General features: G+C 41.3%; 1 protein-coding gene across 1 annotated transcript in view; it reads left to right on the top strand.

Moving 5' to 3' along the window:
• Positions 1-16,279, top strand: part of EZH2 (enhancer of zeste 2 polycomb repressive complex 2 subunit) — a gene marked incomplete in the record, with an annotated part of 2,261,448 nt that extends 2,245,169 nt beyond the window's left edge. The window contains 1 exon segment of the mRNA XM_044064800.1: positions 15,966-16,279. Within this exon segment, the coding sequence (XP_043920735.1) occupies positions 15,966-16,026 (61 nt within the window).
• Between the last annotated feature and the right edge of the window lie 10,649 nt (positions 16,280-26,928).

Here is a 26,928-nt window from a genome sequence, read left to right as displayed (position 1 = left end):
AATGGGTCTAATGAGGGATGAGTACAGTGGGACAATGACCTCCTTTTTTCTGGATGAAAAGCCCTTCGTGATAAGGTCTGCTACATAGAAGGATTTCCTGACTGTTGTGGCAATGTGGTTATCGAAGGTAAGACCACTGTCCACCTGTGCCCCTAAGTTTCTCATCACACTTTCGGTGTTTAGTGTACTGCCACCTATGTGGTAATTTATGGGTACATGAATGGGGTCCATTCCCGTCATGGTATTGGCAACCTAAAATATTTGGAGAAATTAGAGGCTGGAAAACCTACTACTGCAAATATTTATATTCCAAATGGAAAGATTATTTCCCATGTCAGAAAAAAAAAGATCAGGACCCTTGTTTACTGGGTATCCCTGACATTGTTTATGCAAGTTACTTAATTCAAACCAGGCATACTTTTCTATTGAAGCTCATTTTGTTAGCCATATCCCTCTGCCTTCCCTTTGATCCACTTTTATCTTCACATTTTGAGGTCAAACAGCTTTTAAAGGATGTCCCTCACCTTGGGTGACCTAGGGAATCTGTTCTCCTTTAGACCTGTATTATGTTTTAGAAGATCTAACCGTTGCTGCCTGAGCCTTCTTTTTTCACTTCTCAGGTGTTGTACTTGGAAAACTGTCCTTTTAGTCGTTCCTACTTCCCTAAGGGTTTCAGAGCTGCAAGCACTTATGGCTTCTCCTTCCTTTTTTTTTTTTTTTTTTCCATAAGATAGGGTTACCCTCAGAACTAACCCATGTTTTATGCCTAAGGTGGTCAATGAGCTCTCTTTTAATCAAGCTACCTCCCCTACCTTTTTTCCCCATCCCGTCAAAACAGTAGGTCAGAGGATTTTGCACTCTTTAGATGGTCAGATAACTTAAATGTGTTTTTTTTTTTGTTTGTTTTTTTTTAAATAAAACCTACCAGAAAATCAGACCAACTTAATTTCCTTTCAGGACAAGAATTTGGGAACTGTTTCCAAACACAATTTCTAAATGGATGTCTTTTGCCATATACTTTCAATAATCCTACTATGGGAAGGGGGTTTCAGTTTTGGTTAATGCTCACTGTTCCAGAGCTGTAGCTTCCTCTGGTGCATTTTTTAAAGATATAGACTCCAAATCTGTTTCAGAGGATGCTGCTGAGTCTTCTGTACATACCTGCACCAAGAATTAAAAAAAAAATGATGCATTTTCTAGGGATTAGAGCTATGTTCCCTAGGTCTGTCTTACAAGGAACTTGATTCCAGCTCAAATCCTCATTCCTCAGTCCTCCAAGCTTGAGATTTAGAAAGCTTGGGACTCTTCCTATTTGTTAGTAATACTGCAACTGCCTCCTCTAGGCTTTTGATTTTAAACCCCTTTCCCCATGCTTTTTTTTTCACTATGTTAAATAAACCCAGAAACTGTTTCCAATCCACCTCACCCCCATCCCTCCTTCCACTCCCTGTCATTTTTTTCTTTCCTCCTCCCTCCTTTATATTCCCATACCCTCTTTAAACTGCCCTTTCTTTTCCCTACCGCCAAATCCGACTAATTACTCATTCCAATTTGACCTCTGCAATCTTTTATCTTTACTCTACAAAGGTCTACCTACAGATTACATAAATAAAACTGTAAACATCCACCTCAACTAGACTAACTCTATTTAGAACCATACCTCTAGCCTTCCAAGTTTTCAAATTAGATATACTAACCAACTTTGCTTTCTATAAGCTGCCAGTGATTTCAGACATTGAAACCTAACTGCTTTTATGCCATTCAAACCATTTTGTAACACTACAAACTATTCATCTGTATGTAAATGAAATGACTGTGTTACCTACACCTGTTGAATGTTTTACTTGTAATTCTCCGATGAAAATTTAAATAGTGTTTTTTGTATTTTTAAGTCAAAAATATTTACTTTGTATTTCTCGAATGTAAATCAAATGACCATTGTACCTATGCTTTGTCAAATGTTTTATCTTGTTAACTGTACTAGTTTCTCCACAGGCCTCATCAAAAATGGGTTCCTGACCGAGTCGGACTTTCCCAGTCAACAAATGCCAAATAAATAAATGTTAGCTATACCTACTAATATAGTGAAAAAGGATAGGAAAATATAAAAGTTTCACTGATGAATGCTAGGAGAGGAGCCTAAATAAGAAACTCCACTCCCCTCTTCACCCTGGAGGAAGTAGACATCTGTGTATTTACTGAGACATGGTTTAAAATGGCAGAGTACTCTGGCTGTGCAGGGCTATAATACGTTCCACAGTTTTAGACCAGCCACTGTGGCGGAGGTGGAAAAAGATGCCGATGTCTCAGTCTTCATTCAGAAGAAACTCTCATTAAGGCTGGTTAAGCAGAATGATTCATTAGAACTTCATGTCCAAATCACAGTGCCTCCCTACAAGAACTAGTCACTCCATAATAAACCAAATACCATTTTCAAGGGTGATCTAAACTATCTAACTGTAGCTTGGGCAACTTAAACCACCACTTGTCCACAAGCATGGAGATTTCCAAACTTTGTCAAGACAAACACCCTGGAACAACTAATCAGAGTACCCACTGGGGGAATAGCATCTTGAATCTTGTCCTTCCTAATATTGGTGCATCTTGTACCATCTCTTGTGTGTCTTCACTTGTTAGGTCTGACCATAAAGCCTTCTCTTCAAAATAAATTTGAATACAGGGACCACCTCCACCCTGGTACATTTAAAAATTTCTCTAAGACGAACAATACATTGGCATGCTTCAAATCCCCACGAAACCCTGCTAACTCTACTGAATATGTGGAAGCATACACCATTAAACTGTACCATCCTGTGAAAGGCTGCATAGATACAGCTGTGCGCAGTAGAAAAAAGACTGGCAAAACACAAAAGCAAACCTCTGTGGTGGAACTTTAATATCAACAACCTTTACAATAAAAGGAAAAGATTATTGGCTAAAAGTAAGAAGTGCAATGCACAGAATGACAGAGCCCTGTCATTAAATTAAACAAGCAACTCAGGTGCTTAATTAAATCTATCAATGCCACATTCCAGGCAAAAATAGCTACTCAAGCAAAGGACAATCCCAAGTCCTTTTTTAGTTGTTTGTAGCTGTGTGTTCCTGAGATTACAGTGTGCTGAGCTGATTGATTGATGATACCTCCTCCAAAGCTGAAGATGTAGCTTATCTACTAACTGATTAAATTTAGCTCAAACTTTACTCCCCACCACTGTCTCACATGATGAAATAGGGGAAGCTACTTACACTAAAAGACAAGTCACTCATGGAGCCTTCTAGGGTTCGGTACTGTGACCTCTTCTGTTTAGCATCTATTTCTCTGAAGTAAAAGCCAATACCAGACTACTCTGGCTAACTAAGTATGAGATGACTGCAAGCTAGAAACAGTGATCAAATTCCTGAAAGACTCATCCATCCTACAGGTAGGTTTGTCCCAAACAAATAACTGCTGCCAGATTCCTGGACTAAAGCTAAATGCCAGAAAAAGTATTATCTCCTTTAGAAAAGTATGCTCCTCCAGGCCGCTACCTTTGCTGTCCCCGTATTATCTTTTTAGGCAAAGACTTATCCGATTGATATTACAACCTAGTAAATTCTAATGTGGAATATATTAATGTGGCTCTACTCACTGCCAAGAGCCTTAACGAAAAATGCCTGAATTTGTCTCTCTCCTGCAAGTTGAACACATTCCTGTATGTATACTTACAAAAACATGGTTTCCAAGCAATGAAAGCACTCCCTCTGTTTCTGGGTTTAATACCTGTCACATCTTCAGACCCACTAGCAGATGTTATTCATGTTTCACTGTTACAGTCATCACATTTGGGTTATCCCTGCCAGGGTACCCTTGGCTGGCCCAAATACCAGAGGCTTAGTATTTCTGCGTCGGTTGCTGTCGCTTCAGGACTGAAGTCAGGTCGTCAGTAGTATAAAGTAAGGCAGCCGACGCCATTACATCAGTCTTTTTTGCCGTGGAGCCCAAAGCAGAAGCAGTTTGCACGACTGCTGGTCAGCCACTACCTGAATTTCGTCTTCTGAATTGAAGCTGAAGTCTTCTAAAGCTAAGTACCCCATTGGAATTCCTTTTTTCATGCACTAACCGATGTCAGAAAAAGTTAACAATAGTCTCGCCTGTGGAAAGCAAATACCACAACAAGTCAGCCATTCTTACTACGTCACATTCTTAGGCCCAGACCACGACGTCCCCCGCTGTCGCTTCTGTGCTTTGTTCAACGCCAGAACTATATATCATTGGGCCCTTATCGTAGCTAGATATTTTCACTTACAGTCCTCGAATTCCGATATGGCTTTGGTAAGCCATCCGACAGCAGATCTTCCAAAAAAAATGTAAAGATAAAGAAAGAGACCACACAGGTCCAAACCTGCCGATGGCACTCCCGTTAAACTAGTTGTCAGTTCCCCAGTCCTCAGTGAGGTGCTTTTGCAGCCCCTGATGCCCATTTCTGTGGATTCACAGGCCACTACCAAGACCCTTTCGGAGTCCGGTATGCCTCAAAACTCTTCTTCGACTAAGGATACTGCGGTCGTCTCTACCTTGGCGGTCGTCTCTACCTTGGATGGGTCTGGAGCTGCTGAGCAGGCACCGGCTTCTGAGGAAGTCCTTTGCACTACCGATTCTCGACAGAAACCGACGACTTCTTTCGTGACTACTGTTCTTTCAAAAACCACCGAGTTTCTTTGACCCAAGTTACGAACCACACCCAAGAAACCGATGACTCAATCTCAGGCACCTGCTTCCTTGCCTCAGTCTCAAATGCTTAAAATGTCGGAAGACCTTATCATGCTGATCGGGGAAGCCAAGCTACCCCTTCCAAAAGAAAAAGAGATCTGTCCCCTGTAGTTTTGTCTGAACAGGAGTCCGATGACTGTGCTGCATCTGAGTATGAAGACATGCAACCCTGCGCTGCTTATGAGGATTCTGATGCATAGGATTACATTTCTTCAGTCTCTCCCACAGAGAATTTTTCCTTTGAGGAAACCCTTCACACCTTAAGGGAGAATTTCTAGGGGGAAAGTCAGGACTACCCTCAGTCTAAAAAGAGACTCGGGGAATTCTTAGATCTCCCACAACACAGACCCCTAACCATCCCCCCAGCCCTGGATGTTGTGGAGGATGTTTCTTGGAATCCAGCTTGACTCCTGACACCCTCCCTCCTGCACCCAAAAAACCTGACTGGTATTACAGACTTATTGACTCACACAAATTTCTTTTTAAAAATCCTACTGCTGACCCTGAGGTAATTTCTCAAGGGCCTAAAGGAATTAAAGCAACCTCTGCTAAGAATCCCACCCCCTCAGATAGGGATTCCCGAGCACTAGACAGATGGGGTAAAAAAGTATACACCTCTGCTACTCTTACTATCAGAGCACTAAATTGTCAGTTCCATATGCAAACATTTTAGCAACATACCCTGGAACTCCTCAAACAAAAATGCTTGTGCAGAATCTAAAGAGTTACAAGAGTTAATGCATTCTGCAAGTCAAGTAACTAAACACAACTTGCACTGTGGTTTTGACACCCTAGAAGCTTCTTGCAGGGCAGCAGTCACCGGTTCTGTCCTTAGAAGGTATGCATGGCTTAAGGAACAGCCCTTGCCAGACCATGTTAAATCTAAATTACTGGATGCCCCCTTGCACAAAGTTTATTTGGCACTAAGGCAGAAGAGGTCTTATAAAGGATGGAAGAAAAAGCTAAATCTATGCAGACAGTTAAAGATTTCTTAGAGGTCCAGCCACCCAGGTTCAGCAGGCATTGTCCCTCCAAGCAGTGGTCCTTTCCTGCTCCCATCACGTCAGTTCAGCCCAGACACCTGCCACTCAGGTTCAGCAGGCATTGTCCCTCCAAGCTGTGGTCCTTTCCTGCTCCCGCCATGTCACTTCAGCCCAGACACCTGGGAACCAGACTCCACAGACAGCAGCCACAGGGAATGCAGAGATCTAAGCAGTGGACTACCTCCACTTCAAAACCAGGGAGTTCTAAGCCACCTCCTTATGGTAAGAACTCACAATGACTCTCCTTCCCCACCCCCTCCTTATGCCCACCTCCACTTACCCCTAGGAGGAAAACTCTCCTTTCATGCAAACACCTGGGCCACCATTACCAACAATTGCTGGGTTCTCAACATAGTGTCCCAGGGGTACAGATTTTCTTTCCACACCCTTCCAACTCCAAAAGGGTTCCCAGATCTACCTCAAAAACAGTGGGCAGAGGCACAAAAGCAAGTCCATTTCCTGCTCCCCATGAGGGCAGTAGAGCACGTTCCTGCAGAGCAGAAAGGCCATCTTTTTTACTCCAGACTTTTTCTGGTACCCAGGAAAGAGGGCTCCTGGTGCCCCATCCTCAATCTAGCCATTCTAAACACCTTCCTGGTGATCCCTAAATTCAAAATGCTCACCCTCCAGCAGCTGCTACCCATGCTCTCCAAGGATGCTTGGCTAGCCACCTTAGACCTAAAGGAGGCCTACCTCCACATTCCTATCAGGGAATCATGCAGGAAATATCACCATTTCAGGGCAGGATCCCAGCACTTTCAGTTCTCTATGCTTCCCTTTGGCTTATCTACTGCTGCCAGAGTTTTCACAAAATGTCTGGCTCTGGCCATTGCCTTTTGCAGACAAAGGAATATCCAGATTTATCCATACCTAGACGACTGCCTAATTCAGGCCTACAGCCAAGAAAAGCTGCTCAAGCACCTGGCCTTTATAAAGTCCCTACTAACCTCTCTAGGGTACACAATCAATGAAAAGAAATCCAAACAGGTACCCACCCAAAGGATTATATTCCTGGGAGCAAGCCTGGACACAGCATTCCAGATGGCATTCCTTACAACAGAAAAGCAATCCTTCCTGACAGCCTACTTCTCTCAACTAGCCACCAGACCCCAACTATCTGCAAGGAAAGTCCTGCAAGCGGTTCAAGGCATCTTGCATTCTATTCCTTCCATATGCCAGACTACATATGGGGAAACTTCAGTGGTACCTAAAAAGCATTTGGTGTCAACGCTCTCAAGACCTGGAGACTCGTACCTATTATACCTTGCCTCAGAAAAGATTTTCTTTGGTGGGCAACAGCATGCTCCCTCAGCAAAGGACTACCTTTCTTACCACCCCACGCCGCCCAGGCCATCACCACAGATGCATCAAATTATGCATGGGGTGCACACCTGGACGGCAGGTGCATACAGGGCCAATGGAGCCCACAGCAAATCCATCTGCACATCAACCAAAAAGAGGTAGCTGTCCAGCACGCCTTGATAGCTTTCAAGCCCCTTCTCTCCCCAGGGGCTCTCCTGATCAAAACAGACAACACAACTGTGATGTGGTACATCAACAAGCAGAGAAGGTCTCAGTCCAACCCTCTATGCAGGCTGGCTATGACCCTTTGGCACACAGCCTCTGCCATGCAACTCCACCTGTTAGCACAATTCCTGCCGGGTTCACTCAACTCTCTGGTGGACCACTTAAGCAGAAATCTTCTGGACCCACATGAGTGGCAGCTCAACAGAAGAACTTTTGCCCTAATAACTCAGAAATGGGGCCTCCCACACCAATCATCAGCACAGCAAGATGTTCTTCGTGTTTCACTGTTGCAGTCACCACACTTGGGTTATCTGCCTGCAGGTAGCCCTCAGTCGGCCTGAATACCATAGTCGTGGGATTTCTGTCTCAGATGCTGTCACCTCTTTCATGATGTCAGGTCATCAGGGGTATAAAACATGCAGCCGACACCATTACATCAGCTTTTCTTGCCGCTTGGGAGCCCAAAGCAGAAGCAGTTCGCAAGTGCCAGTCAGCTGCTACCTGAAATTTTCATTTTCCGAATTTCAAACCTGAAGTCTTCTAAAGCTAAGTACCCCATTGGGGATTCTTTTTTCTTGCTCTAACCAATGTCAGAAAAAGTTAACAATTGTCTTGCCTGTGGAAAGCAAATACCACACCGAGATTTTCATTCTTACTGCATCACCTGTTTAGGCCCAGACCACGACGTTCCTCGCTGTTGATTTTGTGCCTTGTTTAATGCCCGAACTATTCGTCGTCGGGCTATCTTTGTTACTAAATTCTTTCGCTCTCGTTCTCCATATTCCAAAATGGCTTCGGTAAGCCATCCGACTACCTACCTTCCGAAAAAACTTAAGGATAAAGACAGAGACAGACCGCATAGGTCCAAAACTGCTGACGATGCTTCCGTTAAGCTAGTCGCCAGTCCGCCAGTACTCAGTGAGGCCCCTTCGCAGCCCCTGATACCCGCTTCTACAGATTCGCAGGCCTCTGCTGAGTCCCATTCAGAGTCCGGTATACCACGAGATGCTTCTTCGATTATGGAACCTGCAGATGTCTCTACCTTGGATGGGTCTAGAGCCGCTGTGCAGGCATTGGCTTCTGAGCGTGTATTCTGACCTTCCAATGTTCGTATTAAACCTACTACTTCATTTCAGACTAAAATGACCGAGTTTCTCAGGCCCAGAGTTCGCACTATGCCTAGAAAACCGACGAACAAAGTGCATGCTCAAGCTCTCATGCCACAGAAACAAATGCTTAGAATGGCTGAAGACCTTATAACTCTAATTAGGGGAAGCCACCCTTCCCCTTTCTAAAAGACAAAGAATTGATTTCCCTTCTGATTCAACAGACCACGATTCCGATGAGTATGATCCCTCTGATTACCAGGAACATACCCTTATCTACCTATGATGATTCAGATGCAGAGGATTCCATTCCCTCTGCCTCCCCTCCAGATGATTTTTCTTTTGGTGAAACCTTGTATACCTTAAGAGAGCATTTCTGCTGGGAATGCCAGGACTACCCACAGTCCAAAATGAGACTCAGAATTTTTAGACTTGCCTCAGCACAGGCCTCTAGCTATACCCCTATCCTGGATATTGTAGATGATGTTTTTATGGAATCCAGTCTTACTCCTGATACTTTACCACCAGCTTCTAGAAAGCCTGACAGGTACTACAGCATACCTGACTCTCACAAATTTCTCTTTAAGAATCCCACTGAGGATCCAGAGACCATTTCTCCGGGACCTAAAGCTATTAAGGCTACTACAGCCAAAGATCCTACCCCTTCGGACAGGGATTCGAGGGCTTTAGACAGATGGGGCAAGAAGGTATATACCTCTGCAACTCTTGCTATCAGGGCTTTAAATTGACAGTTTCACATGTTGAAGCACCAGCAGCATATTATAGAACTAATTAAACAATAATGTTGTTGCTTCCAGATTTTGCAGAAAGTAAAGATTTACAAGAGTTAATGCATTCTGCAAACCAAGTCAGTAAACATACTTTGCGGTGTGGTTTTGATGCCTTAGAAGCATGTTGCAGGGCTGCTGTCACTGGGTCTGTACTGAGAAGGCATGCTTGACTGAAGGAACAAATCTTGCCAGACCATGTCAAATCAAAATTACTAGATGCTCTATTAAACCAGGAACGTATGTTTGGCACAAAAGCAGAAGAGGTTCTTAAAAAGATGGATGAAAAAGCTAAAGCTATGCAAACTGTTAAAGATTTCTTACAAGTACAGCCACCTAGACTCAGTAGGCATTGGCCTTCTAAAAACTGGTCCTTTCCAGTCCCTACCAGGTCTTCTCAGCCCAAACCCAAGGCAGCAGACCACTAAGGCTACAGTCTCAGGGTACACCGAGATCTAAACAATGGAGTGCTCCCCCCTCAAAAACGGAGTGGTAAGCCACCCCTATGGAAAAAATTCACAATGACTTGTCTATCATCCTTCCCAGGCATGCCCAAGTACTTGCACCCCTAGGAGGAAAACTTGCCTTGCATGCAAAAAACTGGATGTCCATTACTCAGGACCGATGGGTCCTAAACATTGTATCCTAGGGATACAGATTCTACTTCCACTCACTGCCAACCCCAAGCAGGTTGCTAGACCTTCCTCCAAACCAGTGGGCAGAGGCTCAAAAGCAAGTACTTTCTCTTCTCAGTATCATGGCTATTCAGCCTCTTCCAATAGAGCAAAGAGGACAGGTTTTCTACTCCAGACTGTTCCTGGTGCCCATAAAAGAGGGCTCTTGGCTCCCTATCCGGGACCTGTCCATTCTCAACACCTTCCTGGTGGTCCCAAAATTCAAAATGCTTACACTACAACAGCTGCTTCCTATGTTAGCCAAGGACTCCTGGCTAGTCACCCTAGACCTAAATGAAGCTCATCTGCACATCCCCATAAGGAAATCGTGCAGGAAATCTACGTTTCAGGGCAGGCTCTATGCATCATCAGTTCTCTGCACTTCCCTTTGGTTTATCTACTGCACCCAGGGTATTCACAAAAGTACCTGGCTCCAGCCATTGCATACTGCAGGCAGTGAAATATTCACATTTATCCATACTTGGACGACTGCCTGATTCAGGTGGACAGTCAGGAATTTGCTACTTCAGCACCTGACATTTGTAAAGAGACTTCTAACTTCTCTGGGGTACACAATCAACGAAAAGAAATCACACCTGGTGCCCAGCCAAAAGATTGTATTCCTGGGAGCAAGCTTGAACACAGCTTCCCAGATGGCATTCCTTACTCCAGAAAAGCAGGTTTATTTGACAAACTACTTCAAACTAATGGTCACCAGAGCCCAGCTATCTGCAAGAAAAATACTGCAAGCCCTAGGGTTCATGGCCTCATGCATTCTCGAATTCCTTATGCAAGACTGCATATGAGGAAACTTCAATGGTACTTAAAGTCTCTGGTGCCAGCATTCTCATGACCTGGAAACAATTATTCCTATCATTCCTTGTCTAAGGGCAGAGTTCCTTTGGTGGGCAGAGGCTTGCTATCACAACAAGGGACTCCCTTTCACTCAACCCCTCGCCGCCCAAACCCTGACAACAGATGCATCAAAATATGCATGGGCGGCTCACATGGCTGGCAAATGCATTCAAGGCAAATGGAGCCTAGGTCAAATTCACCTACATATCAATCAAAAAGAAATGTTAGCTGTACAGAATGCTCGGATAGTCTTCAAATACCTTATCCTTCCAGGACAACTCTTGATAAAGATGGACAACACCACAGTTATGTAGTGCATAAACAAGCAGGGGGGGAACTCATTCCTACCCACTCTGCAGGTTAGCCATGGCCCTGTGGAACACAACCTTGAGCAAGCAAGTGCACCTGCAAGCTCAGTTCCTGCCAGGCAAACAAAATTCACTGGCAGACGACTTAAGCAGAAATCTACTGGACCCACATAAGTGGAAACTGGAACCCAACTCATTCAAACTTCTAACCCACAGGTGGGGGACACCAGAGGTGGACCTCTTTGCCTTCCCCCAAAACCATCAATTGAGCAAATTTTTCACCAGAAATCCCCACAGCCAAGCATGGAAAGTGGATGCCCTGTACTTTACATGGGAAAACCTCTCAATTTATGCCTTTTTCCCTCTGCCCCTCCTCTAAAAAAATGTACTACTCAAGATCAAACAGGACAAACCAAGGACAATCCTTATCGCACCAGACTGGCCCTGCCCCTACGCAGTCTGGCAGCAGTGCCACCCTGGCACCTACATCAGACCCCCTCCCTGCTGTCCCAGCAGGAGGGACAGATTTTGCATCCTCAGCTGCAAACCCTGAACCTTGCAGCCTGGCTTATTCCCTGAATACACCACCAGCAACCCTCAGCAAACAGGTGCTGGACATCATCCTTGAGGCCAGAAGGCCTAGTACTAGGAAATCCTATTCAGAAAAATGGAAAAGATACTGTTCTTGGAGCCAGTCTCAAGGAAAGGACACAGCCGTGCCCACCTTACCTCAAATCCTAGATTACCTAACAGAGCTGCTCCACAAAGGCCTATCCTTCTCTTCTATTAAGATTCCTGCCTTGGCTATCTCAGCTCATTATAATACTGAGCCACCTGTCTTTTCTCACCCTCTGGTCAAACAGTTCCTGAGAGAAGCTAACAATTTAAGACCCCCCGAGGAGAGCTCCCACCCCTGCCTGGGACCTTAACTTTGTTTCCCCCTTTTGAGCCTGCTGCTACTGCACAGTTAAAATTCCTCTCTTGGAAAACAGCCTTATTTCTGGTCATCACTTCAGCAAGAAGAGTATCTGAGTTACAGGCACTAATGGCTGTGGAGCCCTTCATTATTTTCCATGCTGACAGGGTTTTCCTTGGGCCTAACCCATGTTTTATGCCCGAGGTGGTATTCAGTGTGGCTCTAAACCAATCCATCCATTTACCAACCTTTTTCCCTAATCCTCAGAATAAAGGGGAAAGGATCCTGCACTCCTTGGATGTGCACAGACAACTCAGGTTCTACCTTGACATGACTAAGTCTTTCAGAAAATCTGACCAGCTGCTAGTCAGCTTTGCTACAGAGGCAGAGGGCAAGGCCATTTCAAATCAAACCATTTTCAAATGAGAACACACTGCGTCCATTTCTGTTACAAACACCATGGAAAACCTACCCTACAGGGGATTAGAACTCATTCCACTAGGGCTACCTCAACCTCTACAGCGTTTCTCAGGGGAGTCCCTACCGGGACATCCTGGAAGCTGCAACCTGGAGTTCTGTACACACCTTCACCAAGCATTACCACTTGCCTGTCTTTTCTAAATCCAGAGCTGGATTTGCCACAGCAGTCTTACAAGGCCTGCTAGCCAGCCCTACTATTACTTGACTGTCTCCACCCTTCCTCAGCTTTGGGAATCAACCCGTGTGTGATGACTGCAACAATGAAACATGAAGAACATAGTACAGTTGTGTACACTTACCATAAATGTAGATGTTAAGAGTGTATTCACTGTTGCAGTCCTAGTTACCCTCCCTCCAACCTCCTGACTCTTCTATGCTTTCTACCTATCCTCTTTTTGGCCATATCTTATGGCTATGGTATTTACTTTTTACTGGAGGTGTTCCACACCATGTAATTGCTTCCTATTTTGTGGGCTCCTAACATCTGGGGCAAGAAAAACTGATGTAATGGTGTCGGCTGCATGTTTTATACCCCTGATGGCCTGACGTCATGGAAGAGGCGACAGCATCTGATACAGAAATCCCAAGACTCTGGTATTCAGGCCGACTGAGGGCTACCTGCAGGCAGATAACCCAAGTGTGATGACTGCAACAGTGAATATACTCGAACATGTACATTTATGGTATGTGTACACAACTGTACTTTCTGCACCAGGGAGCATCACTGTATGGCTTGGAAAGTGAATGCCCTGTCCTTCCCCTTGGTCAGTCTATCTGTGTATGCCTTTCCTCCACCACCTCTCATCCCCAGGTTGCCGCTCAAAATAAAGGAGGAAAAACCAAGGACAATTCTTATAGCTCCAGACTGGCCTTGCCAGCACTGCTACCCCTTGCTGCGCAGCCTGTCCCCTCTGCCACCTTGGCATCTCCCTCAGATTCCAAACCTCCTGACCCAGAGGGAAGGGGAATTCGGTTTGGCAGCTTGGCTTATTCCCTAACCCCCGATCAGTCTGCCAACCTCAGCAAACAGGTTCTAGATGGTATACGTGAGGCCAGACGCCCTAGCACTAGGAAGTCTTATGCTGACAAATGGAAAAGGTTCTGCACCTGGATTCAGGCTAAGGGAGCCAATACGGCACAGCCCTCCCTCCCTCTCATCTTGGATTACTTATCTGACCTGCTACACAGTGGACTCTCCTTTTCCTCTGTTGAAATTCATGCCTCTGCTATCTCTGCTCATTTTCCCACTGAGCAGTCCCTTTTCTCACACTCTTATCAAACAATTCCTAAGTAGGGTTAGCAACTTGAGGCCACCAAGAAGAGCACCAACCCCAGCTTGGGACCTTAACTTTGTTTTGAAAAAGCTCACCCTCCCCACCTTTGAACCTGCCTCTTCAGCAGAGCTAAAATTTCTGTCCTGGAAGACGACTTTCCTTCTGGCCATCATTTCAGCCAGAAGGGTCTCCGAGCTGCAAGCAGTCATGGCTGTGGAACCCTTCATCTTCCATGTTGACAGGGTATCCCTCAGGACTAACGCATCCTTTATGTCCAATGTGGTGTCCAGTGTGGCTCTCAACCAATCTATTCATTTGCCCACCATTTCCCCTAACCCACAGAACAAAGGAGAAAGGATCCTGCACTCTCTAGATGTGCACAGACAGCTCAGATTCTATCTAGACAGGACTAAAGTGTTCAGAAAGTCTGATCAATTGCTAGTTAGCTTTGCTGCAGGGGCAGAGGGTAAAGCCATCTACAAACAAACCATCACCAAATGGATAGCACACTGCATCAATTTCTGCTACAAACAACATGGAAAGCCCTTCTCCAAGGGGGTCAGAGCTCACTCCACCAGAGCAGCCTCCGCAGCTTTCCTCAGAGGAGTCCACACCAGGGACATCCTTGAGGCTGCCACATGGACATCTGTTCACACCTTCACCAAACATTACCACCTGCCTATCTTCTCCAAATCCAGGGCAGAGTTTGCCTCTGCAGTCTTGCAGGGCATCCTAGTTTCCTTGACTGCCTCCACCCTTTTCCTCAGCTTTGGGAATCAACCCAAATGTGATGACTGCAACAGTGAAATATGAAGAACATAATACAGTTGTGTACACTTACCATAAATGTAGATGTTTGAGTGTATTTAATTTTGCAGTCCTGGTTTCCCTCCCTGCATCCCCCCTCATATTTCCACTCTTTCCTTACAAGGGACATATTGGTATTTACTTTCTACTGATGGGGTTCTTCCACCAGAACCTGGCTCCCGCTTGGGGGTTTCTGTCAGGTTAGGGCAAGAAAAACTGATGTAATGGCATCGGCTGCCTTACTTTATTCTACTGACGACCTGACGTCAGTCCTGAAGTGACAGCAACCGATGCAGAAATACTAAGCCTCTGGTATTCGGGCCGGCCGAGGGTTATCCTGGCAGGGATAACCCAAATGTGATGACTGCAACAGTGAATACACTCGAACATCTACATTTATGGTAAGTGTACACAACTGTACTTTCTAGGGGAGTATCAATGTTTGTCAAGGATATCTCATGACAGATTCCTTTGGATACCACATTTGAACTCGTAGAAATTCCAAATCACCATAAACAAGACTAATTACCATTTTATAGCTATCTATAGAACACTCAGTCCCCTTGTGAGCACGACGGATATCTTAAATGCATTAACTAAAATTCTCATTAAACCCAAGACCTTGTAGGGCATCTTGACAAGCAGTTCTAGTGTTTTTGTCAACTTCACCCTTATCCCAGGTTGAGGACTGCAGTGCGAAGTTTCTTATAAATTTGTCTGTCTGGCTTCTTTTTTGTTCTTAGATGAAACAGCTAGTGCAAGCTGACAAGTTTTGTGGGCCTTCTCTTGACATTTGCCATGAGGAAACTCCTCCTGTGAAAGATTGTTGTAGTTTTATGACAAAAGAGGCTCCATTAATGGAAGTGGTTCAGCGAAGCAAGGAACTACTCATCAAGATGCACTAGGGCGTAGGTTCTCAGACACTGCCAAAATAATCTTTTCTCTTATGGCCCAAAAGGTTTGTGAGTCTCTCTCTGTGTCAACAGTGTAGTTTGAGCCTAGCATGTGCTGCACTGAATTAAAGCAGACTGAACCTTCCAAAGTATGCACACACATGCAAAGAAACTAAAGGCTTTACCATTATTATTGTACTAGGTGCATTCATTGTTATTCATATGCATTTATTTAGCCTGGTCCCACATCAAATTAATATTGAATAGTCAGTGTGTTTAGTGCACATTTTCAGATTTACTTGGGCCTTCCCATTTGAGAAACTATGTCCAAAGTCTGGAGTTGTAGATACCTAAGCTTTCTATCACAGTAAAATAGCCAAAAGGACAGTCAAAATTATTTGTTTAGCAGAATAAGCCATTTTGCCACCCTTCACTTTTTTGAGTATAGCATAGTGAGTTGCTGGATTATAAAAAAATGCTGACTTTACGAAATTTGATTTGTGGGAATACTTATGTTAACAGTTTGTATGTTTTTTTTTTTCAGGTACAGCCAGGCTGATGCACTTAAATATGTGGGCATTGAAAGAGAAATGGAGATGTCGTAATTACAGCTACCTCTTCTGGAAAGAACTGCCTTATCTTCAGGAACTTTAAAAAGTGCTGCGGGTGAATGACAAAACATGCTGATGCAGTGTGAGGTTCTTGACTTGCAATGTACTGTAACAGTAATTTATAGTGTATTTCAGATCCCGTTTTTACCACTGTTTTACCAGCCGCAAGTTTTTTTATACCAGTGAACTTTTGCAATAAAGCAGTGCGATCAGGTTTCAGTCTTGAATAAATTATACTTGAATATAATGCCATGGTTTCCTTTGCTCTTGACTTTTTATCAACCTTTTGCATGAATGTTTTTTATAGTTCTTGAAACCCTGAGTAGGAATGCATATCAGAAACACCCAACTGTAAGCAGGATTTTTGTCTGCCTTCCTGTTTTCATGTATGCTTTCTGTAGTGTCTGAGGCCATTATGGTAGAGTTTTCAGTTACTTGAAGTAAAAAAGACATCTCTGTTGTAGTAATCCATTGTAGTAATCCATTTTTTGTTGTAGGGTAACCTGACGTTCATTCTTTGATTAACCTACTAACTCAGTTTAGGTTCATAGGGAGGAGCCAATTCTGACATCGACTTGGTGAAAGATAGCAGAACTAAACTTAAATGGGACACCAGTCCTTCACAGAAGATATACGCACAAAATCTCTCTCAGCCCTTACAGAAAGTTTGTTGGATCATCTGTTCACTTACAGCACATCTCTGAAATGTACGAGGAAGTGCTTATCTGTTAGCACTGGGGTACCTGAAGGCTCAATACTAGGTCCACTTCTCTTCAGCATTTTATTAACAATCTTAATACTACCAGCAAACAAGCCACTGTAATTCAATATGCCGATGACTCTACATTAATGTGCTCTGCCAGGACTCTCTCATCTACAGAGTTTAATGCAAGAAACATTCATTTCCATTGAGGCTTGGCTCACCAACAACCATTTACTACTTAACCCAAAAATAAACTACACTTCTGCTTTTTTTACCAAAACACTTCTCCAGATGCCTCTAACTTTGCCATTACTTCTCCGAACAATACTTTAATCAGTGTAATTTCACATACAAAACTGTTAAGTGTAACTATTGAAAATAATCTTAGGTTTGACCTACATATCAGCAACATCATAAAAAAACTAATCAAAAATTGGCGTGATGTATAGGGCTAAGAAATTCATCTCCAACTCCACAAGAGTAACCCTTGCCACACCTATCTCTTACCTGCATGTCTATACGCTTCACCTATCCTAACCAATCTTTACTCTCCCCTCAAAGCAAAACTTAGTGTTATAATAAAGTAGCTAAATTTGCCACAGGGCAGGCCCACTACTCTCACCATTGCTCTGTTCTCAAGTCCCTAAATTGGCTCGAACTACCCCACCTTCTCACCTTTAATCAACTAACATTAACTTACAAATTACTGTACAACTCCTCATTTTTGCAAACTACACCATCACTACATCAAAACTATATTCCACCTCGTGACATACCCTCCTGTTACAAGTATCTACTATCTATTTACAAACCTCAGATCTCACGTGGTTAGTCTGCACTCTCACTGTGTTGTGAAATCATTGAATGGCATTCCAGAAGCAGTCAGACTTATACAAACTATTATTCCTTCAAGTCTAGGCTGAAAGAATATCTAGCCAATAACTGGATCTGCCCATGCTCCTTGCCATCTTAGTGCTCTCTTCTTTTCCCTACTTCCACGCTCTTAGTAGACTTTCTCTTGATATATCCTACTTCCCTTTCTGCTTTACCTACTTTGTAGCCTCACCCCTCTTTAAGTCCGTAGCATTCTAATGTCCTTTCTTTATATTCTTACACTAACCTTTATCCCTCCCAGAATTTGACTGAAATTTACTATCTAGTTCTCCTGCCAGAAAAACTATATGGCTTTTATGGTATACATTCATTTAACCGAACTAAAATACAGCGAACGATTGTTTTTCTGAACCAGAATGTTGAATATCCGTAATGCGAACATGTGAAATGTCAAATTAAGATTAATGGACATGTCGAATTTGATATTTCGAAATAACCGGATGTTCACAGTACTGGACGTATGGTAACACATATCCACTGTCACAGACAACATAAGAAGAACAGTCTTGTGTAAAAGCTGCTGTTCAAGAGCCGGTACACCTTCTGCAGATAGATAGTGCTCCTTCAACATGTCTACATTTTTTTTTTTTTTAAAAAGTGTATGACATTGTGCAACACACTTTCCAAAACAATTGCAGTGAACAAGTGGCAATACCAAACACCTGTGCTCAGTGACATGATATCTTAAGCCAAGAAATATATTCTATACACAAGCTGCGCCTGAAAAGGAACAATGCTGAGCTAACAGTCACAAACCCCTGTGGGGTCATGTCATCTCGTCCCATTTCTCAAGCAGGTTCTGAAATGCACGCTCCTTGATATCCAACCTTTGCTTAGGATTACCAGGCAAACCAGACATACATCTGCACTTAAGGTCTTCCACATGGTTCTGTTCCAGTTGGATGGCATGTAATACATCTAACAGGGACAACCTTTGCTTACCCATCAGACTCCTCAAACACCTATGCCACCCTTCCACAGCATTCTGAGTATGTGGATATCCTAAACTACTGCTGTCATACTGGTTCCAGATTGGTATTTCGAACAAGGGTGGATGCTTTTCAGCAGTTACACCTCTCATACCGTATCGCCTAGGTCGTCCAGTGAGGTAGTGTTTTTTTGACAAATATACATAATTGCTGGCCAATTTCCAGGATATCCCTCTGAATGTCTGCAAAGGTCTCACTAATATAAGCGGGGTTGACAAACGCAAGCGCTGGTATTTGTTTACGTAAAGTTGCAAAAGTAACATTAGTGCCAAATTCCTTAGCTAGGTGCAGACGCTGTATCTAGCGCCAGGTAATCTGGCACAAATTAAACCAGCATCCCTTTGTAACAGTATCTGGTAATGTATCCTGAATAGCATTCACAGCACCCCTTTCGAAGTCTGACATCACCATACGCGGGTTAAGCTCAAGGTTATGTTTCACACACAAATCCAACACCATTTTCCATAACTGTTTATAGCACCCTTCATAATATGCCATATACCAGTGGTACGATCTTCTTAGAAACAGGGAAATCTAATGGCCCATGGATAGTGTATACCTGCCAGCACTCCCTAGTACTTATTGGGAAGGTGCTGTCAACTAGAAGAAACTCAAATGCACACAACATGTTTAAATTATCTGCTGTTGTAATGACCACAATTTGAACACCATCATTGTCAACACTATGTTCTATTACAAAACTGCCATTCTTTATAGGTAGCATATCACTATGGAGGTCCTTTAGGGACTGCAGATCTTTAAACATAGCAACTTTCTTCCTATGCCTTATCCTAGTCACGCTTTCCTGCAATGCTTTTCTGTTTGGAAATTCGTTAACTGCTGTAGAGGTACTTGCTAATACCTTGGATATTATCTTACACAGATCCTCAACTGAAGAATGTGCCCTTTTTCTGATCCGATATACTTCTGACTCTACAGGGTCAGGTCCATGAAAGTGTGCACTACATTTGCACAATGAATGTCCTTCTGTACCCAAATCCGTTATACAGCATCCTTTGCACTTGTCCCTACTCTTACGAGTTCAACACCAATAGTGCTTATTGCCAATGCACTTTTCTAAATAATATTGATAGCCCTCAATAAACAACATGTCTCTTCCCTTTTGACTCTTGATCGAGTACCTATTACAATGACACCTGGATTGTACACGACACTATCCTCCTCTGCCATCTGTAAACATATATATGATTTTATTAGTGTTCTAGGTAACTTTAACAGATCAACCATTATCAATGCTATGCAGCTGCTACATACCTGGACTTTTATGATACGGCCACACAAAGTTGTACTATGGAAGGTACTATCCCACGTAGTTCAGTGTATCCCTATTGCGCTGTGCGTTCTGAGCAATACACAGTATGTGTAAATTGTGCAACCAACGTTGCTGTTGCATTTATGATGTCGAACGTAATTATGAAACTGAACTGGCATTCGGTTATTTACCAGTTCGGTTATTGAAATTTCGCACTTATTTAATCTTTAGGCACTGCTTTCGACATTATGTACATCGACAATGTATCCGTTGGCTAAGTGAAGGTATACCGGCTTTTACGACCTATTACTTACTCTGTTATATATTTTTCATGCATCATTATTTAACATGCATGAGCCCGCGGTGGTGGTGCTGCGGTAGCGTTGTCGCCTCACAGTAAGACGTCCGATTCGATTCTCAGCTAGAGCGTCTTCTGCGTGGAGACATGGTGCGTGGGCATACCTTCGTTGAAGGTTGTGCGTCAAGGCTGGTAACTCGACACGTAAAAATCAACTGCCAATCATTAGTGGACCGGAGTTCCGCTGTGGCGACCCCTAACCGGGAAAAGCCAAAAGACACAACAACATTATTTAACATGCACATTAGGAACTGTCTTTTACCTTGTGTATAATGTATGGTCAACTTTATTGTTTAACTTTATATTTTGCTTATCTTTCTTTTATTTTATTTCACATATTGTACTACTTTGTTATTGTCTTAATATTTGTAACCATTGTTCATTTTTTTAATTCTGTTTAATGTGTACTGTGGAGCTTTTCTCCCCAGGCCTCCACTGAAAATGGGCTCATACCCAGTTGGACTTTTCCAGTAAACAAATGTCAAATAAAATAAATGAGTGCCTAATAAAAGACCCATGTGGGACAGGAGGAGGATGTGCAGACTTCACTTAGAAGGCATTCTAGCCAAGAGCCAAACTGAATAGCCAAGCACTGTAAGACAGCCATGCTAACAGCTATGCAACTATGCTGCCCCAACCTGGAGTTAGTAAATGTAAAATGGAGCATGATGGGTGGCAACCTCTTAAAGGGAAAGCCTGGAGTTGGTGTACATTACCTGGTGGAAAGTGACAGGGGACACACTCCTCACAATGGGAAGTGGTATCATTCAAATGTATTTCTTTTTTTAGGCAAAACATTAGCTATCAAGATAATATGACCAAAGTCATGATTTTTTGAGAGGGGGTTGTAGGCTGGAGTTCCATTGCATTCTAAATGGAAGTTATACTTTGCAACTAAAAACTGAATTAAACACTGCCCTTAACAGCTGTAAGAAGTCCTAGAGGATTGCAAAACATATGTAAGTAGTAAAAATAAAAGCCGGATCTCAACACTAGAAGTTTAAAAAAAAAACTCACTTATTTTAATCTAAATAGAAATAACAGAGCTTTTGGGAATAATCACTCCTTCGATGCATATAAAACACAGCTCAAATACATAGTTTTTAAATACAGCACATGATCCCATCAAAGAGCTCAGCTTGTTATACAGAGAACTTAGTTTAAAGACACAGCAACATGCACAAAAAGTACATTCAAAAGCTACTTAAAAACGCAACAGATACAGGCAGTCACTAGCAACATTCAATACAGTTTCATTTGCTTTTGCTTTAATACAGGTTTTAAACTAGATGAAGCATTTAATTCAAGTGCACAGTTAGCCTGCAGTTTTAAAATGTACCTGTATTCAGCTAGTTTGGTGGCATTTAAAACATTACATCCTCTTATGTTAAAGATATCCTTTGCATTGCTCTAAATTTAAATGCATGGTATGTACCATTGTCATGAAAATGCTCAGCCAAGGAATTAGTAAGTATATTCTATTTTATGAAAGATGTTCAGAAATTCTTTCCTTAAATTTTCTATTAGATTTACCTATATAGAAACATGTACATGTTATGCACACAGCTGAATAAACCAGATGTTCTGTGTTAAAACTAGCAAAGCAGTCATATTCATAAATATGCTTTGTTCGTGGATGCTCAAAAGTAACAGAAGGATCAATGCATTTACAAAAAACACAATTATAGCATGGAACAATACCTTTTATTTTAATTCTAGTGGATTGGTCCTTCTCTTCATGCATTTACTTATAGCACATTTTGTGTTACAGGTTAGGGCATTTCTTAAAAGTAAAACTTGGGAGATGCACCTCTTTTACCCAGTTCTGGTATAGCAGTTAGCATGTCTCAGTGATGTACCTAAACTTAGTGTTACGACTTGTTTTAGTCTGTGGATGGTCTGACGAAAAATATGGTTTGGCTCTAACATCTTTCTTTAGCTACAAAGTTAGATGCTTCATTCAAAAGACCTTTATCATAGTCTCTCATCTGAAATTATTGTCTTAACTTGTCCAGCTGCTGGTTTCATAATGTTGCATCTGTAATCAGTCTACTCACTCTCATATGTTGGCTTTTAACTATACCTTTAAAAACATGACCAGGATGCATACTGCTAGCCTCAACTTCCTTTCTATAGATATTCATTGATATCAGACCATTTGTGTTTTTAAGTGCTATATCCAAAAATACAAATCTCTATTCGAGAATATTTCAACTTTAATCTCAGAAAATTTGTAGTAGTTTCCAAGAATCAAACATATTGTAGTTCAATTTCATCACCCTTCCAAACCAAACAATTTCAGCAAATCATTTATAAGCATTGTATATCATTATATAGCATTGCTTTGTTACTGAAAAGGTTAGTAACCACTGCACTGATATTTAAGTATTATGATGCAGCATTGTCTACAGCTGTACAAACTGATGCCAGTCAACAAGATTTAAGAGCAGTCCTATCACAGGAAGGTGAACTGGTTACTTATGCATCAAGGGCATTAACAGATGCAAAAACTCATAAACAGAGAGAAAATAAATGCAATAATGTTTGACTGTCAAAGTTTTCTGATTGTCAGGAAAACAGTTTAATGCAGAGTCTGACCACAAGCCATTTCACACTGTGTTTAGCAAATCCTTATACAAGCTAGTTGTGTGACTACAAATAATTTTACTGGCTTTACAGACGTGTGCAGTACAAGCCAGGAAAGCTTCAGATACACTAAGAATTAGTATACCTTAATGAATACAAATAGGATCTGCTAAAGTAAGACTGAAGTGCTATTGATTACAAGCTGTGATAATTGCTCTTCATTCCTAACCAATGTATATTGTCATACGAGATAATACACAAGTATCTCCAACCTCTTCTATTCAGTTATCAAAGCTGCTAAAATAGATTCCAGAGAAATTATCAAATGTTCATAGGACTTAGATTTATCTTTATCTGCAATTGAAGTTGCGTTTATGAAACCTAACAATGCATTTTAGAAATGTATATTTATGCAATATTTTATTTTATATGGTCAGTAAAGTTTTTCTAATTGGTTTATACTGTAGTTTGATATTAATATTAGCCATAATTTAATGTATATTTTTTTATGAATGATTGATTTTGACTTATTTGATGTGAGTAATTCGTGTTTATAATGCATTTTTATGCATTTACTGTTGGCTGTACAAGTAGTTTACATATGTATGTATATATGTTTTAGCCAACATGATTGTTTTGTTGAAATGTTTCTTTAAAAAGTTTTAATTTATTAATTGATGTACCTATAAATAGATTCAGTGCTCAATTTCAAATTGGCTCTGATGAGGTGTGTCTTTGGTACTTGCAAGTATTCTAGTTTGATACTGTTGCAAAAAGTTTGCTTTACTAAAGTAGCTGGCTTTGAACTCTTGTGACGTTATTTCAGTAGTTTGTGATAGGATTTTGCTTGGCAACATTGTCCAGTGAAGTGGTCATGTGACATTAATGTAACAAAATAGAAATTGGCTAGTTCTTCAGCATGCATGACCAGTGCTTCTTTAAGCAGTGAAGCAGGCAGCCGATCAGGTTCTTCTGTAGTCACAAATGTTTCTCCTTCAAAAGTCATATTAGTGCAACCAGTGGTAAATTTAAGTGAAAGAGAAGCATTTCACAGGACAAGATTGAAAAGAAGACACAGGTTCCACTAGTTTGTTGGATGATGTGACAAACATTATGAGAACTATCAGGTTTTAAATTAATATGAGTTTAAATTGGACACCAGTTATTGAACTGTTAAGTAAGGGTTTGTTTTTGTGCATGCCAAGTTTTCAGTTTGGGATGATGCACAAATAATTTTGTTTAGTTAGAAAGACCAAATTAAAATATTGGTAAGATAAAAAATATAATTCAAGAAATTAAGTCAACAGTGCATTATAAATAGCAAATCAAGTTATGTAGCTGCACAAGAAGCAATTACTGATGCTGAATTGGTAAATGTCTATTCATTGGGTAAGACTTTTTGTTGAAAATTATGAAGTCCAGGCACAGTGTGTTTTGGGAAAACATTGAGTGAATTACAATATTTTACAAAAGCTTGTAAGTTTAAAAAAATGTGTTTAATAATGTGATTAATGTATTTGTGCAAGTATGCAGGAATTAATTGTATCAAGAATTTTTGAAATGTGTCAAAATACCTAGAAATTATAATCTAACAGAATACCTTCTAAGGAAATGAAACAATTTTCAGTAGTATGCAAATCCAATAAAGGAGTAGATGTGGTTATTTTGAATAGATTTCAATCAGTATGATAAAATGTGCAAAACTTTATTAAATGATGAAAATTAATATTTGAGATTAGCAAGAAGTCCTATTCTTCTTCTTTTTTTGGCTTTTCCCGGTTAGGGGTCGCCACAGCGGATCACCTGTCCGCTCATGATTGGCAGTGGAGTTTTACAGTGTCGAGTTGCCAGCCCGGCGCCCAACCTTCCACAGAAGGCACACACACACACTCACACCTAGGGCCAATTTAGAGTGTCCAATCCACCTGCAGCATGTCTTTGGGATGTGGGAGGAAACCGGAGCACCCGGAGGAAACCCATGCGACCACAGGGAGGACATGCAGACTACGCGCAGAAAGCACCACAGCCAAGGATCGAACCGGAGAACCTCTTGCTGTGAGGCAGCAATGCTATCCACTGCACCACCGTGGCCGCCCATTAGTAATAAGTCCTATAAATACTTATAATAGTGAAGAGGGGTAAGTTTTTTTGTTTTGTTTTTTTTTTTTTTTGTTACACTAATTGTGATGTAAATAGCTTATATGCAAAATAACCATAAATGGCATTATTCTATGCTATACCAAAGATACATAAAGCTAGGTGGAACACTCCTGGAAGGCATGTTGTCTCTGGAGTTAGAGGGTTCCAAGAAAATATAGGAATATTATTGGATAAAATTCTTAAACCTTTTGAGGCTAAATTGGACTCCTGTGTAAGTTACATTTGAAGTTGTGGAAAGGTTTAGAGAACTGAAATGAGAACAAAACTCTCTGGTTATCAATGGATGTCAAGAATTTATATAACTTTTTGCATAATATATATGGTTTAAAGATTGTAGCACATTATTTGGAGGAAGGTCCTTATTCTTGTGTTAATGTTAAATTTTTGTGTATCAGTGTGTTTGAATATAACACAATAGGCCTGATTCCAAAAGTCTTGCTCTCTGTGCAAGTGACTACTTAATGCTGAGAGCAGGTCATTTGGAATCCGGGCAGATTTATGCTGTGAGCAACTGTTTTGGAATCTGGCCCAATATTTTTGCAAAAATGGGAAACCGCCATGGGAACACTATTTGCTCCAGCTTGTGCAAATGTTTTCATGGCATTATTTGAGCATGAGTTTATGGTTACATGAGTTTTTTAAGGAGCAACTGTTTATATATGTGCATTACATTGAAGATTTGCTATTGTTATGTAAAGGAAATCAAAAGAAAGATTTTTTTGGAAAGTTTAAGAAAGCATAATTGGCGAATTGAATTTACTCACGAGATTACAAATAAAAGTTCCGTTTTTTAGACATCTGTGTGATAGGTGAAAGTAAAAATATGCACAAAACTAGTTAGGAAATAGACTTCAGCAAATAGTTTTTCTGCATACTCTTCCATCTCATCAGGTTAAGTTGCTGCCATTTGGAGAGTATATTGGATCACCTTGTGCTGTATCTTGCTGAGTCCAGCTTACCTGCTTCTAGTGCTAAAAATAATGGCAAGTTTTCAAAGACATCATAGAAAACAGTTTACTAAATGGAAACCTTGCTTCTTTCATATCAGAAAAATATATCCTTGCATTCTCCCCCAAAAATGAAGCACCTGTCACATGCAACATCAGCTTATGACGTATATGTTTATATGTTAAGACCACAGGCTCTCTATATTTTCACCATACCAAAAGTACAGAAATCTGAATTAACCTCTAAATTGACCAATGGTATTTGCATGCAATGGTACTACAACAAATGTTTACTTATGTAACATTTTAAAAGCCTTGTATTACAAAGTGGAGTCGTATATAAAGGTCACACAGTATGTATTACAAAAGTAGCACAAATACATTGGTCGGAAGATTTCTACTGGGCAACAGTGGATATCAAATTGCACTTTGTCTATTATTCCCCCTTGGACATTACTGTAATAGGGACATTTTCAGTTATGAAGGCCCACCATTTAATTATGAATTTATTTTATTACTGCTTGAGTCATAATTATTTTGAGTTTAATAGTAAATTTTTATTTACAAAAGATGGAAGTAGTAATAGGAGCACAACTTGTTTTCAAATGTAGTAATGTCACCTTCAGAAAAAAACATAGGTATGCCTCTATTTTCTTTTCAAAAGGTTATTTATTATGGCCTTTACATAGATGACCCTTTTCTCATATGTATGTTGACCCAGTACAATTTAATAATTTTGTTGAGACACGGCAAGGTATTGATGAGTGTTTGATTTCAAATTGTGTACACTAAACATGGAAAAGATTTTTGAATATTAAATTAGTTGGTGAAGAAAGAAAAGAGCACAGTATTTCACCAAATAGGGAAGCTGCAGATTGTAGTTTGTTGCATGCTTTTACCTTACTAGATATTTTAAGAGCTAAAATAAATGCTAGTGAAACATTTAATGTTCCACAAGTTAAACAGAGTTTATGTAAGTTATGTTT

The sequence above is a fragment of the Protopterus annectens genome, chromosome 3.part0 (assembly GCF_019279795.1).
Source record: "Protopterus annectens isolate FY-2018-M chromosome 3.part0, PAN1.0, whole genome shotgun sequence".
Lineage (NCBI taxonomy): Eukaryota > Metazoa > Chordata > Ceratodontiformes > Protopteridae > Protopterus > Protopterus annectens.
Note: the sequence above shows the minus strand (reverse complement) of the source record. Positions and strands in the feature narration are given on the sequence as shown.